General features: G+C 43.1%; 1 protein-coding gene across 1 annotated transcript in view; it reads left to right on the top strand.

The window, feature by feature from the left end:
* Window positions 1–16798, top strand: part of HSD17B4 (hydroxysteroid 17-beta dehydrogenase 4) — a 242657-nt gene that overhangs the window by 132131 nt on the left and 93728 nt on the right. The window contains exons 15-16 of the mRNA XM_044275890.1: window positions 5535–5606; window positions 10729–10832. Of these exons, the coding sequence (XP_044131825.1) occupies window positions 5535–5606; window positions 10729–10832 (176 nt within the window). The remainder of the gene's footprint in view (window positions 1–5534; window positions 5607–10728; window positions 10833–16798) is intronic.

Genomic DNA, 16798 nt, shown 5'->3' with positions numbered 1-16798 from the left:
AGCCGTACAGTTTTCTTCCACAGTTCATTGTATACTTAAAGGGATTCTGTGACCAAGTTTTAGGCTATAGAGATATGGACATGCAGGGCTCGATCGCCGCTAGCATGTCCGCAATATACCTGTCCTATAGGGCTGTGTGCTTTTATTTTCTTTAAATAAGGATTTTAGAGATGCAAATTAGTCTTGTAGGTGCCCAAGGGGCTGTACGAACCCTCCTGGTGCCCAGCCATGCCCGCCTGTGAAGGAGCCCAGCACCGTCGATGTCCTCCGAATCTCCTCCTTTCGTCACCATTAGATAGATAGCCGTAATCTCGCGACGCGTGAGCTTGCGCAGTTCCTTCCCTGAGGCTGATGCCAGCACAGGGAAGGAACACTATACCGGCACTGCGCATGCGCGAGCTCGCGTTGCGAGATTACGGCTATCTAACGGTGACTAAAGGAGGAGATTCGGAGGACATACAGTGCTGGGCTCCTTCACAGGCGGGCATGGCTGGGCACCAGGAGGGTTCGTACAGCCCCTTGGTCACCTTACAAGACTAATTTGCATATCTCTAAAATCCTTTTTTAAAGAAAATAAAAGCACACAGCCCTATAGGACCGGTATATTGCGGACATGCTAGCGGCGATCTAGCCGTGCATGTCCACATCTCGATAGCCACTGTAAGCGACCTTCAATATTTTGGCTGCTTCCTTGTGCTTTTTGATGCATTTATGTATTTTTGAAGTTCATTTTCAAGCCTGGTCTGGAAGTCTTTTCCTATACGTTTTTATTCTGTCACCTCAATCACTGCTAATAACCAGCCTGATCTGTGGTATAAATACAGGCTGGTGACAGTCTGCAATCTGTTTCTGATATAATTGCATCCACCCTTATGTGCGATATTGAATTTCCTGCCAGTTCAGTTCATGGTTCACCAGTCTCTTGTGAATTTATTTTATGTTGGCTTCATTATGAGGTCAAAAATGAAAGTAGTTTTAATTACACTTTTTGAAGAAAAAAAATTGCATTGATTAATCAACACTTGAATAAAAATGTATGCAGAGCCGGGTTGGATGGCATCCGCAGCTCAACTTCCATAAATCTATTGGAATGGACTCGTTTTAATAACCTCACTGATGCTCAAATGATTGAATTGATTGGTATTCACTCCGTGTGTGTGTTGTTTTTTTTTTTTTTTTTTTGCTAAACAGATGTAGGCGGAAAACTAAGATTGTTGTTGGATTTCACCCTGCCCCATCTTTGGTGTCTGCCAGCAGCTTATCCCTGACCGTTTTTATCTCCGCCAGGGGAAGGTGTCCTGGGCTGGCAATCAAGGGCTTCAGTTTTTAATGGCCTTAGATGCCTGACAGTAAGGGGGTATTCACACGATCCATATTTTTGATCTACATCCGATCTGCATTTTTTGCGGATTGGATATGGACCCATTTATTTCAATGGGGCTGTAAAAGGTGGGGGGACAGCAGCATAACGTGTTTCATTCTGCAGCCCCGCAAAAAAATTGAACATGTCCTATTCTTGTCAGTTTTTCAGACAATAGGCCTTTCTTGTAAATTCTTTTATTTTGCAAAGTTTTAAGAATACGAACATGAGAGTAACGTCACTCTCAGTAAACCTAAAAATACAATTATAAATAGGCCTTTCTAACAAAGAGCCGGATATGCAGAATGCACACGGCTGGGATCCACAAAATGGGTACAGTCGTGTGAATGCCCCTAAACATGCAGGCTCGTTTATGCTGAACATATATTTATGTAAAGCATGTTGAGATAGCAGTTTGCATTTTGAGGGAAAGGGGCATGGTTTGAATTTTTGTATATCTTTTTTTATATTTTTGAAAACATATTATTTTTTCAAATTTTTTCTTACGTTTTAAGCCACCCTTGGTTACTACAACATGCAGTCATTAGATTGCAACTTGGATATCGTTCCATAAAAAAAAAATACAGGATTCAGTAAATTCCAATGCAGTCCTGCCAGCATTGGAATAGACTAGTAATTGGCCTGGTACCCTTATACAGGGTCAGGAGTCCTGAGTCAGGACTATTACTAGTACGGGTCTTCTGCCCTGATCGTCAGGGGAAGGTGTCCTGGGCTGGCAAGCACAGGCTTCAGTTTTTAATGTTCTTAGATGCCGTGGTCACATTTGACAACGGCATCTGCGGAATTAAATGGCTGCAATTGCAGACAATAGCTCTTGGGTATCTGCTGTGTAAAACATCAGCCATGGCGCCAACTGTGCTCAGAAGTGGGCATTATCTTTAAAGGGAACCTGTCACAGGTATTTTGTGTATAGAGCTGAGGACATGGGTTGCTAGATGGCCGCTAGCACATCCGCAATACCCAGTCCCCATAGCTCTGTGTGCTTTTATTGTGTAAAAAAACAAACCATGTGATACATATGCAGATTAACCTGAAGTCCTGTCCCTGACTCATCTCACGTACAGGACTCATCTCAGGTTAATTTGCATATGTATCAAATCGCATGGTGCTGGGACTTGTTAAATATATATAATGTAATTATTTTTTTTACATTTTTCACACAAGCTGCCATGACTAATAGTATATGGGCAATCCATGTACTGTAGAGATCACTTCTTAGCAGTCATAATTCACAGGCTGGATTACAATGACTGTTAACCCAGGATCCACCATTCACACAGGTGATGGTCACAGTTTATACCTTGAGGGTTAGTGAGATTTCCAAACCAGTCTATGGTTCACATGGCTGCTCTAAATGCCATTAAAGGTAATCAGTCACCTGGTTTGAGCATATTAAGGTGTTACTACTGCCATGTACAATAAAATACCTCCTTTCTTGCTGTAGTCTTAATTTTTTGTTTCATTAGCGATAAAATCCCCTTTTTATGTTATTCAAATGAGTGTCCAAGGTGCCCAGAGGGGCGTTATCATCCTTCTCTGGAGCCCAGTAACTGCCCCGTACAGTGCCCAGCCCGCCTTCCTTTAGCGCCCAAGCACGCCTCTTCCAGCATTAGTAACTGCCCACACCTGAACTCTTTGCCGCCGCCCCCCTCCGCTATGTGAAATCTCACGCAGGGGCAGTACAATCAGGGAAATAAAAAATGTATGGCTACTTCCACTGTCTAACCGTGTAGAAATAAAGCAAATTGATTATTTTTAGTATTTAGTAGTCAGAATGGTTCAAGGCAATGCCTTTTAGAGGGGCCATTACTAATGACTTGAATGGGAGTCCTATGTGCCTCTGTTTGAATGGAGCAGCAGTCACACGTTGCAGCTACATGGAGCTTTATGGGATTACCTGGGATAGCTTGACCACTTGTACGGTTATAAGAAGCGGCAGCGCGCAGTATGACTGCCGCTCCATTCAGACCGGAAAAAACTGGACCCCTGTTCTTGAGACCTGCTGGGGATCTGGCCAATGGATTCCTGCTGATCAGTCACTTGCTCGCCATCTTGTTTATAGGGGATACATTTTAATAGGAAACCCCTTAAACATTACCCACCCTACACGTACAATTGGGCAGAAAACAAATTTAGCATCAGGCAGTTGCTTTAGGTCTCCCTTTCCCTAGAGTCAGACTGCGCTGGGTGACCGGTAGTTGCTTGGTGTGCGCACAGTCCCCGGCGATGTATTAAAGTGACCTTATTAACATTGTTGCACACCTTTTCTCTTAAGATGGAGTTTTTTTTTTCTTTCATGTAGTTTTTCATTAAATTGTTGACTGTGTAGCTTTCAAAAAAAAATTGATGTCCTAGTGATATATCAAAGGTTTCGATCAATTGGGGGTTAAGTGCCGAGACCCCACTGTTCTCTAAAACCCTTGCATAGAGCACTTTCTCTCCTTGGTGTATGAGACGGCTCATTAGAAGGCTATGGGCCTGTCTTGACGCCATCTCCTGCAGCAAGATGAGTACGCGGTGTATGTGGGACACTACTCATTCTAGCGATCGGTGGGGGTCTCGACACTTATTCCCTCACTGATCAAAACCATTGGCATTTGTCATATCAAGTTTTTTTTTTTTTAAGTTAATTTAAAAGGAATGATGAAGGCTATATAAGGCTACTTTCACACTTGGGGCAGCAGGGTCTGGCAGGCTGTTCTGGCGAGGGGAACAGCCTGCCGGATCCGTGCTAATGCTATCCCACTGTGCCGCTGGAAGTCTGCTCCGGCCCCATTCACTATAATTGCTTGCCATGCTGTGACTGGACCTCCCCCATTATAGTGAACAGGGCCGGAGCAGACCTCTGGCGGCGCCGTGGGCTAGCGTTGGCAAGATTCCAGCAGGCTGTTCCTTCGTCGAACCATGCTGCTGCAGGTGTGAAAGTAGCCTTAGTATAGCAGACCTATCCTTTGGTAACCATTCATGAAGGCTAGCTTCACAAGTGCAGCAGAGTTATCATTGCTGCATACTGCCGCCTGCCTGACCCCTTTGCCCTTTGCCTATAATGGAGTCCAACAGAGATGCGTCTGCTACCCATCAAATATGCCAAGAATTGCTTAACAAAAAACTCTAGATGCAGCATTTTTTGTCTGGCCGATTGCCCCCCCCCCCCCCCCCGGGCGTTATTTGCTGGAACAGCATGCCGCGGATGTGTAGCCTAATATTGGGTAAAATCTGTTATATATCCTTAGTACAGGTTACCGGGATCTGACCAGCAGGGGTGTTGGGAGTCAGACCCCCACCGATCAGATACTGATGACCTATCCTGAGTATAGGTCATCAGTGTAAAATACTTGGAAGGCACTTATCCTTGGTATAGGTCATTATCACATCAGCAGGGCTCAAAGTCCCGGCAATCGCCAATCAACTGTTTCAGGGAGCCGTTGCGCTCACCGGAGCTCTGGAGTGATGCAGGCTCCCGGCAGCTTTCCACAGCGCCATATATCCTATAGTGGCAGTGCTTGGTATTGCAGCTCGGCTCCATTGACTTGAATGGGTCTGAGCTGCCGCTAGGCCATGTGACTAAGTAATTTTAACCTGAGGATAAGTCATAAAAATCTTTTTTTGAATAACCCCTTTTATGTTTCAAGGTAACATATTTGGCCCGTGATAGAAATGTGCATGTAGCACAGGCAGACTTTCCTGGTCCAGCTTTATTGAATACTTTTTTTTTTTTTTTTCTCTCCACAAAATTTTAATGTTTAACTTAAATTAATTGCTTTTCAGTTTTTTTTAATGCCCGTTGGCTAAACATAGACCATTTTTACGGTAATCCTGCTACCGAAACCCACTCACCTAGGTTACATGCAGAATGACTAATGGTTAATTTGACTGATTTAGACAGTCTCAAATGAGGTGAAATAACTTTGATTTTGATTAAGCTATTAGTTTCCTATCTTGGAATTTTACTCTGAAATTATACTTCATTAGTGGTTGAAGAGGCAGAAATCTGACACATTATTTTTGTGAAGTTATTTTTCTAACCTGTAGTTTTCTGAGCTTTTATTTCATAATAGTTTTGTAGGTTCAGGGCCTTCTGGACTGCATAGCATTATTTTCCTGTTGCAGGCAGTTTTATATCTAATTGCATTACTATGTGTTTATTTTACAGGAGAGATGCGTTTGGAAGCTACAGTAGAAGACATACTGGACAAAGGCTCTGGTGCCGTCATTCTGCTTGACGGTAGGTACAGTATCTGTGGAGGTAGTGATGAAATGGTTAATGACTCCGACCAGGAGAGCAGATTGTGCTTCTCACTTATTGGAAACTTGTTAGTTTTATCAGTGTACACATCTCCATACAGTTTGCCTTCACGTTGCCCCTAATACAGAACTCTCCTGTCAAAAGCATTTCACACCAAAGCAATTTGCCGTTAGAATTACTAGAGGAGTAGAAGCCATTCACATTTCTGATGGAAGTGAAGGTCGTTTCAGGCGGAAGAGAAAGCAGTGGCTGAGAATTACTAATGAGGAGACTCCCCTGACTATGGGGATGTAATCTGTACATCAGAGGTCTTCATATCCTCTGTTCTGATGGTGTACGCCAGTACCCAAGTCCCCAATTCATATTGAGTAATGCACTCTAGCTTAATGGCACAGTAACTCTTTGTATATATTGAGATGCAGGATTGTGCACTTTATTAAGAATTTAACCCCTTCAGGACCAGCCAGTTTTCGTTTTTTGTTTGCCTGTCAAGCCTCGGGCATAGCTCTGCAGGCAGCTTGCTGTGATAACACTGGGAACTTTCACAAACTCCCAGACTGTTATAGCAACCAATCGGAGCCCTGAAATTTTGTAGAGGGAGCCGCTTCCCTCTGTCTAACCACTTATTATTGACCTCAGTATCTGAGGGGTTAAACGACTGGAAACTGCAGTATTGACGGTCCCAATCATTGTGGCCAGGTGCCAGCTGTATTATACAGCTGACACCTGCCACTAATGGAGTGAGATTCGGGATCCTGCTCTATTCAACTTTCACATGCCACTGATGTACTATTATGTAAGGGGTCAAAAGGATTGTCCAGCCTTTTTTCAGCCCCCACAGTGTGTCCAAACCTGTGATGGTGATGAAGCTCCCTGTCCCTGCTTCTGGTCCCGGTTTCATGGCCCTCCAGCCCCCAAGTGCGCAGGCGTCAACATCCTTTTGACGCAGGGCATGTGACCACTTCAGCCAATCACTGTCTGCAGTGGTGACATGTCACCCACGCAGCATGTGACCGGCTGCTGGTTTCCAGGTTCATTGCTCCACTGCCAGCTCTGCAGCTCCTGGGTGCGCTTGAATCAACGTTCTTCTGACCCGTGCAGTGTAATCCAGTGGCCTTCAGGTACATAACATTGTCCTGAGCACTGAAGCACCTTAGAGGGACATGTCGTTTGTATGGAATTGTAGTGGCTTTCCTACGTGTACAAGTCCTGTGTTTCACCAAAAACTGGTAGTATTGAGTTGTCTCGTGCTGTATGACTATTTTATGCTAATGCCCTGCAGGGATAAAGGGAACATACACCAATAACATCAAATTCACTGACGGGTGAGGGGAAGAACATTTGATTATCTAATCACTAAAGCACCTCTCAATTGGTGGGATAAATTAGACAGTGCGTGAACAGTTGCTTATTAAGGTTGATGTGTTGGACGCAGTAAATTTTTTTTTTTTGTTAGAATCTGACTTGGATAAGGGCTAAATTGCAATAGTTAGGCATCTGGATCAGAGCATGACCGAAAGGGAAGGTCAGGGTTGAGTTCCAAATACTCACTAGTGCATGGGGGAACAAAGACTAGCCCAAGAGCTATGTACTGTAAGTAAAATTGGTGGAAAAGTAAATGCTGGACATGATAGGATGGTGTCGGTGCATGTTTCTGCAGACTGGTTGAAGTGGCAATGCTGACTCCTGTCCCAAAGTGAAGATGCTTACAATGGGCTAATGAGCATCAGAACTGGACCTTGGAGCACTAGAAGGTCTAGTCTACTGAATCACATTTTCATTTGTCTTGTGGACTATTGGTTGTTTGTGTATGCATGTTTCTTAAACTGGTGAAGACATGGCTCCAGGATGCTCTATGGAATGAAGGCCAGCTGATGAAGGCACTGTGATGCTCTTGGCAGTGTTCTGCTGGGAACCCTTGGCTCCTGGTTTTCATGTGCATGTAACTTCGACATGTACTCCTTGCCTAAACATTGTTGCAATCCAAGTACAGCCCTTTTAGCTGGATATTGCACCCTCCCACAATGCAAAAATTCAGGAATTTTGAGGAACATGTGAAAGAGTTCAAGGAGTTGACTTGGCTTCCAAATTTCCAAGATCCTAATTTGGTTGAACACCTGTAAGATTTTCTGAAAAAAAAAATTTTGTGCCTTCACTCTTTTGTGGCAGAAAATTCTGCGACTGAAAATCAGTTCCATTGAACTTGGGCTCCATTCGGACGTCTGTATGGTCCGGATCCGTTCTGCAATTATGCGGAACGAGTGCGGACCCATTCATTTTTAATGGGGTCGGGAAACATGTGGACAGCATAGTGTGCTGTTCGCATCCGCACTTCTGTTCCGCAGCCCCGAACTTCCGATCCACGGCCCTGCAAAAAGAAAATAGAATAGGATTTTTCTATTATAGTGGCGGTCCTGTGCACATGGCCGGTGTCAGTATTTTGCAGACGTGTGAATTTAATGTGGCCTGCAGAGATGCATGTGCTTGCTGCCCCATTCAGATGAATGGAACTTTTTTTTTTTTCCAGTTGTGGAATTTTCTGCCGCAAAATCCGGCATGTGTGAAGGCACACTTACAAGGTTTCAAGAATCTGCTGCTAAGGTCTTGGTGCTAGATACCACAGAACAATGTTCTGCCACAACTATGCTTGGCTTTTCAAGTGTTTGGAGCACCGATCCAATATACTTTTTATGGATCTGTATTCCACATGCTGGAAAAACAGAGCAAAGCCAATGAAAGCTGAGCATTAATTTTATTTTTTTCTTTAACAAAGGTTTAGTTACTTTACCGCAACGTGAAGGTGACCTACACAATATTATGCTGGTGTTTTTAAGGTTATGGCAAGCATTGGATCCTATTAACACTTTTGGGCCACTAGTGGGTTCAAGGTCCAACGTAGGGCAACGGCATTCCCTAATAGCATAGGAAAAAGAAGTAGGACTGCACTCCGGAATAGTGGTTTATTCACCCATGATATGGCAAAGATTTGCCATATCATGGGTGAATAAACCACTATTGTTTTACCACTATTCCGGAGTGCAGTCCTACTATCTAGCTCTCGCTCTCGCTCTCGCTCTCGCTCTCGCTCTCGCTCTCGCTCTCGCTCTCGCTCTCGCTCTCGCTCTCGCTCTCGCTCTCGCTCTCGCTCTCGCTCTCGCTCTCGCTCTATATATATATATATATATCTATATCTATATCTATATCTATATCTATATCTATATCTATATCTATCTATATCTATATCTATATATATATATATATCTATATATATATATATCTACATATATATATATATATATATATATATATATATATATATATATATATATATATATATATATATATATATATATATATATTCAGTTTTAGAAAAGGCAAAGTAATATCAGTTACAGGTCTTAACCAGACTCCCTATATTGAGACTTTCTTCTGATCACTGATGTGATTTGAATAGTCAATTCAAGCATTTGGTATTCAATGAATGAAGTCCATAAATCTCCATAACTAATTAGATGTCGGGCCTAAGGTAGGCAACTCCCATGATGATTGGAATAATGGCTGCTTTATATAAAATGTTTTCTTGTGTTTAGTGTGCTACAAATTACTCTATTAGCATAAAGACACATTTATACATCTGTTTTCCCCTTTGTGCTGTTTTGTAATAATGGATTCTCTAGGATGAATAGCTTTTATTTGAAGGCCTGTTAGTTTCTAACTGGACTTTTCTCAAATTGAGTGAAAAAATACAAGTACAGCTTCCCATAATGATTTGAATTGGGGAAACCATCAGGGAAATATCTTAAACATTGCATGTAAAAAAGCATCATGCATTCTACAAATGTACATTAGCTTTTTATATTGCAGCCCGCAAACGGCGTGTCCACAATATACAGGCCCTGTCCGTTTGTGAACCGCATCATGGATGCAGGCCCATTTACTTAAATCAAGAACATGTTCTATATTTTTGCGGTGTGGACAAATCACAGACCCATTTACATTCAAGTTGAATGGGTCTGCAGAAACTGCACGGCTGTGTGAATGATCCCTTAAAGGGGTTTTCCAAGATTTCTACACTGAAGACCTTTACTCGCAACAGGTCATCAGTATCCGATCGGTGGGGTCCGACACCTGGAACCCTTGTCGATCAGCTGTTTGAGAGAGCAGCGGTGCAAATGTGAGGCTGAGTGATGATCCATTCATCCGTCACATGGCCTAGGCGCAGCTCAGCCCCATAGAAGGGAGTCGGTCTGAGTGCGATACCAAGCGCAGCCACAATACAATGTACGGCGCTTTTCTTGGTAGGCTGTGAGAAGGCAGTGACGCAAACAGCTGATCGGCAGGGTCCTGGGTTGTCGGCCCCCCACTGATCAGATACTGATGACCTGACCTCGGAAAATCATTTTAACCCACCTAGTGCCCTCATTTTCCTTGATGCTGCCACAGTCCAGCCCATAACCTATCCCTTGTAAAATGGCACCAGGCTAATCGTTTGATTTAGGTACCATTTTTCCGTTCTCTATCTTCCTCTTCAGGTCCATGAGTAGGGGGGAGAGTATTACATACCTGAAGAGAGGAATGGGACAAATCACAGCAGAAACCTTAAAAAGGATTGTATACTCCTCTCCTCCTTTTTTCTCCTATGCAATTCGCAGCTCTGGTCCTCCTCTAGCTATTTGTACATAAGGTTGCAGCTGTGGTTTGTAGGTATACGGCATGTGAGCTGCAGCAGCCAATCGCTATACTCTGTGGTCCTGTGCTGTACCCCTCTCCGGACAGAGACCTATTCCTACGTCACTGCTGCAGCCTAGATAACCAGCAGGATGAGGACCGGTCCAGCAGCACAGAACAGAGTGGAGTATATAATCCATTAGATGGCATGGGCCAAATTTTAATGTTTTCTTGGACAACCCCATTAACTGTATATCCTGCATTTATAGTGAAATGTTTACGGTGAACCTAATGGTGGATTTAAAGGGTAATTCCCATCAGGCAGTTGCAGACTTGCCTGTAGCATGTTACTTCATCCTCCTCTTCTCCCTACCGGTCTGTGTGCTCTCCTGGTTGTGTCCTGACTCTTGACTTTATTTTTCTCTTTTCCTAGTACACACCTACTGTGATAAAGAACTGATCTGCTATAATCAGTTTTCCCTGTTCCTGGTTGGCGGTGGTGGATTTGGAGGGAAAAGGTCATCCACTAAGATCAAGGTTTGTATAATGTACAGCGCGCTCCTTACTGTGTGAGCGCTAAGTACTGAGTGTCCCTTTTCAGCACCTATATCGAGCATTATGAATTCATACCACTCATGCTTGAGTATGTGGATGTAGACTAATTCAAAATGTTAAACTCTACGTGACCTATTCACAGTGAGCTTTATTAGTGCTAGAATCTAGGTTCCTAGTTTTTTTTTAAATCTAAACTGTATCCTCCTTATCTAAAAATGTAATGTTAATTTTTACAGCAAAACCTTGACCATTTTGCTTTTTAAAGCAGGTTTTTCTCCTAGGCTTCTTTATTCGAGGGCAGTATAAGACAGATGTGCTGGGTTTGGGGGTTTGTGTGTATGTATATTTATTTTTCCTCCTCTGATGTAATTTAGGATTTTCATGTAAACCCCCACCCCCGAGACCTCAGAGCCCGTGAGTGCCGTTTTCCCCACAAGAGTGATTCAGCTCCATTTATGAAACTTCATATTTCAAAGGTGTCAGACGTTTTAGATGGGTGATGGAAGTAGGGGAGAAGATTTCTTGTCCGGAGGGTATTTAAAGGAATTGGAATTAGCAGATTTTTGCCCTTGAGCCGCCATGTCTTAAAGGGATTGACCAGTGGGGGGTCTGACTGCTGGAGCCCCTGCTGATCACAAGAATAGGGGCTTGTGCTCCTTGTTTAACAGAGTGACATACATTGTGTCCACGGCTCCATTCAAACACTATGCATCGGTCAGAAATGGCCAAGATCAAGCACTTGGCCGACTCCAGCAGCCCCATCGAGTTGACTAAAGTGGCAGTGCAAATTTGCGACCACCACTCCATTGATTTGGATAACACGGGCCTCCAGTTGTTCTGATCTGCGGTTGTCTAACTACTGGAGCCCTTGCCCATCTCAAGAACAGAGGCCCATTCGAATCGAGCAGGAGCACTTGTACATGTCCTCCACTCCATTTGACTCTATGAAACTGCTGGAGATAAAAGTACAAGCACTCAACTACCTCTATAGAGTTGAATGGAGCAGAAGCGCACATGCATGACCACTGGTCCAATCAAATGAGGAACAAGGGTTCCTGTTATGACCGCTAAGGTCATGCCATGTTCACAGGGGGATAAGTGTCTAAGTTTTCGTAATGGAATAACCCCTTTTAGCATAGTGACTGCCCGGCCAGTCAGCTTTGACAGCGGCATACAAGGAGTTTATATGCCAGGATCTGTGTTTTCACCGATGCCGGCATATGCAGCAGGAGCCTGGCTGTCAGTGACTGCCCAGTCCTTGCCACTGATCGGGAGCTGCACCTGCCCAATCAGCGCGCCGTACATGTACGGCGATGGTCCTTAAGTGATGTCCACCAGCGCTGTACATGTACGGGTTAATTACACAGAACACGCAGGGCGGTGCAGTTACTGAGGTAACGTTTTGAGCCCCAAAGAGTCTGGAATTGGATCCCATTTTAATTAATAGAAAACCTTCATAAGACTCTTCAGGTGTCCCATGTTTTCCTTGGCAGCTTTACTAGCCAGTGTGCTTCCTGCATCTTTTCATGCCTGAATGCTGACGAGGGGGTGGACAGAGTTAGTGATATTTTTATTAGTTTTAATGTTAAAGATGGGGAAGTGACTATAGCGCCTCTTTAAAGATAACCGGTCACATTGAACACTGTGTCAGAGCTGCAGGCAGCATATGTATAGCAGAAGGAGCTGAGCAGACTGATGTATAATTTTGATAAGATTCGGTAAAACATAATTTAGAAATTTAAATTGCTGCTGGTTCTAGGCTTCGGAGTCCAGGCGGCGTCTTATTGATGATGACCGCTATCTTTGTATATACACACTGATGGGAACGCATCCTTGACTTCGAATCCCAGTATGAGCTGGGATTTCAATGACTGAAATACATGTTTTACTGAATCTTTTCCAATAAAACTATAAATCAATCTGCTCAGCTCCTGCAGCTCTGTAACATGCTGCCTATGGCTTACATTTACCTTTTAATTAGTATTAAATAACTAGAGGTAAGTATATACTTACCACATAGGTTCCCTCTTCATTTAGGTTCTTGATCTTTAGTGCTCTTTAAACAAATCATGTTCGAAGGAGTCTCTGCCAGGGAGGAGCATTTCCCTGCTTGTCGGGTAACAACTAGCAGGGAATTCATCTCTGCCGTGAAAAAAGACTATCCTCAGGGGCTCACTGGCATTTCATACGCCAGCCTGAAACAAAAGGCCGCGGTGGTAAATGGTTTCCTTCTATGCTCCAAACAATGACTGGCTGCACCAGCCATACAAGTGATGCATGTTGTGATCATTCGTTGACTGCAACCGCACACGTGACCCCTGTCCATCCTGGAAGTTTACAAGAGGGGACTGGAGCGCAGCGAATGCAGCGGTGGTCCAAAGGAGTAGGAACCCAGTGGCGGGGGTCAGGTAATTGTTTACTGCCACCGGTCCGATAGGGATGGTGGGGGGGGGGGGGGGGTGATTTGTAAAAAAAAGGGGGAGAACCCCCTTGAGTCATATGCCTTTTAATAAATTGTATTTTCTGTCTTCAGATATATTAAATCTACAACTGCTATGAACGGGTGTACGTTTCCACAACTTATTGAACCATTTTCTGTCTTTTAGAACTAATACATTTGTCACAACATTAATGATCATCCCCCCCCTTCCTCTCCCACCAACATGAGTTATTTCAGTACCAAGAAGTCATCCCCTTTCCACTTGATAGGGGATAACTGTTATATTGGTGTTTGATGCCTGTGACCAGCGTGGGGGGTCCCACATCCCCTTTATGAAAAAAATTTATGGGACTGCCAAAGATGGCAGAGTACAGCACTCAACCGTCTCTAACAATCCCATAGTCGGTTTACTTGACCGGCACTCTATTTAAAAGGGTCAGGGGACAAGACCTCCCAGTGGATGGGGGATGCCTTTACCAAATTACCTCTTTAACAACAATTTTATGAACACTTTTTAGTAAGTAGTAAAAGAAGGTAGAAGTCTCCAATATGCACCATACCTTGCAACCTTTTTATGCCAAATAGTTGGTGCTAAAACATAACCCCCCCCCCCCAATGTTATCTCTAGACAACCTAATTAAAGGGAATTCAGACACACTGTATATACACCACACACATTGTATAACCTGAATTCAACAAACAGTGAATTGACTTTTGCAAAATCAAGTTTCTAGGTGGTCAATCTGCTCTGTTAACTTAAGTCTTCTATTGAGGGGCCCACACTTGGCATTGAAATTAGCAAATAGGCGTTTCTGTTTTTCAATGGATTGACCATAGCTACTGTATATGATGGCGGTCATGTGTAATGGAAAAATGTATGCAGAGCTCAAGTGGCTCTTTCCATTCTGTATGAAGCACTTCCTGTTCCTGTATCCAACCAGACCCATGATGCACTTCTCCTCTCTGCCGCAGCTCCAACGCTGCCCCTAACGCCCAACTAGTTTACAGCTCCTCCCACACAGCTAGTTATATAGACACTCCCCCATCACTGACTCTGTTGCTGCTTTGACACGCCCATGGACATAAACTCACAAGAAATGAGGAGCTGCATGGACATGATCATGTGACCACAGCCTAGAATGGAATATAGGAGCAATAAAATGAAAGGAAATACATTACAAAATTACATATACATTGAAGGATGCTGATGTAAACCGTAAAACCCTTTTAATCATAGCATTCACTATAACCTGTGAAATAGTCCCAAAAAAAGCGAAGAGGCTCCTTCACCTCCAGAATTAGCAGAGACACGTTTTTTTCTTGTCTGGAGGCCAGCAGTCCAGTCCTTACCAAAATAGGCATAACTTTAAGGACTGTTAGATGGGCAGCAAGGCCAAAGGCTAGAATGTGACTGGAGCCTGGTGGTGTAGATTCAGCTTCGCTATTGAATTTTCAATATAATTCTGTAAATGCGTAATTATTTCCTGTTGTAAACTGAAGAATAATTTTCTGGATGAGTGTAAATATATTCAGTATATTCTAGCTGTGCAGTTAGTCTGCTAGCACGCTTTCCATTTTTAAATTGGTATTCCCTCCGGGTATATGCAGAACTTAATTTAGCAGTTCATGGCCCAAAATTGACCCATTTACAAGAAATACGCTTCAGCAGGTTTTATTTTCTTGACTAAGAGAATAGCAAAATTCATTTTACCAACACCTCGTGATTTTATGGGCAAATGAACAAAGATTCCCTAATTAAACTTCAATATGTAGTCTTTATTTAAATAGTTTAGCTACTCAAGAACGGTATTTTTGCATCGTAAAGCTGAGTGCCAAAGTTATTCCAGATAATTGTCTTTCCATCTGTTATTAACATGCCAGCAAAAGCTTATTCCAGGTCATATAAACATAAAGTGGCCCCAATCTGAGGCTCACGAAGCCGATATGGATCTCTAAAACTGCTTTACCTCCAGGCTGAATTCTCTGGTTACTGGTTCATTTATCCCAGTTAAATTGGGTAATAAAATGGTGTAATTTCTAGGGTTGTTCTTTACACCAAGCTTGATGCTTGAAGCACTGCCATAACCTAGAACTCTTGCCAGTGGAAGTCTGCTTGGTGGTAAGTGGCCTGTTGATTACTTACAGATAGCATTTCAAGTCTTCAGAGGCTGGAGGACCTTTTGTACACTTCATCTTTTTTATTTTTATTTATCCTACCACCCTAAAATTCCTGTCCTCTAACCTAAAATCTACTCTAGACTCCACTTGCCGGTTGTCATTTTAACCTGTACTTTTCCATGATTTAAAGGGGTTGTTCACCTTCGGGGACCTTTCTGCCAGAGTCCCACGTAAGCATACTTGCCTGCTTCCCGCCCTGCTGTTCTGGCTCCTTCAGGTCCCCTATGGCTCACTCCGGTGTCTGTTTTGATGCCGTTAAGCATGCTTACCTCTGCTGGTCTGGCAGAGAGGCCTACTCGAAGGTGGACAACCCCTTTACGATGCAAGCACGGATGCAGCCCGGCAGTTAGAGGTGATCCACATGTGTTTACTGCTGCACGGTTTACAGGTATCCTTGGGTTAAATCTACATGGGAGGGACATACTCTGGATTTGCTGTAGCGGATGTTCATGGGGCAAATCCACAGGATTTTACTGTACCAGCATAGTGCGTAAGATTTTAAATCCCATCCCCCACGCTGCAGAAAAAAATGCACTATAAATTGACCTAGAGTGTAGATTTTTTATTTTTTTTTTCAATCTAATTCGCCTTTTGCAATGCAGGGGTAAAATCTGACAACCGCATGTAAATCGTGCAGATTTTGACATGGATCCACAGTAATATCCGCAGACTTTTCCTCCATACATCCCATGGGGACACGCTGTCAATATTCCTCAGCAGAGTTTTGTGTGGAGAATTTATAGCATTTCGTAATAGCAGCAATAATCGCCTGTGACTCCTGCCGATTTTTTTTTCTTGCATTTGTCACGAATTTTCCTGCGGATCCACTTTAAAAATCCAGTGCGTTTTTCCTTTTAAATATGCCCCATGTGTCCCTATCCTTAATATAAAGTACTTCTAGCAGTTGTCCTCCTGATGAATACCATATACTGGACCTTCACGGATAACAGGAGGTGGGTGCTCATACTGCTAGCAGCTCATTAGTTTCTCAAACTTGGTTTGAGAAACGTGCTAATTGCTTTATTAACCAGCATTTATTTGTACTTCCGCTGAAAAATCATCTTTCACATCCACTATTTAAATAGCGTCATTAATGGTACAATAGAAAAAGGAACAAACTTTCATTTGCCTGGAATTTATCTGGCTTTTGATGTAAAAGGTATATTCGGAATTGAAAGTTGTGAAAGAAGAAACCTTATGTGACTTTTGGTAGCAGATTTTTGGGGCATATTCCACACCAAAAATCTGAAAAAATGTGCAGTCCAATAAATAAATGTGAATGGTGTTTAGAAGTTATTCACATTTATCAGGTTTCTCTATTGCAGATTCC

The sequence above is a fragment of the Bufo gargarizans genome, chromosome 1 (genome assembly GCF_014858855.1).
Source record: "Bufo gargarizans isolate SCDJY-AF-19 chromosome 1, ASM1485885v1, whole genome shotgun sequence".
NCBI lineage: Eukaryota > Metazoa > Chordata > Amphibia > Anura > Bufonidae > Bufo > Bufo gargarizans.
Note: the sequence above shows the minus strand (reverse complement) of the source record. Positions and strands in the feature narration are given on the sequence as shown.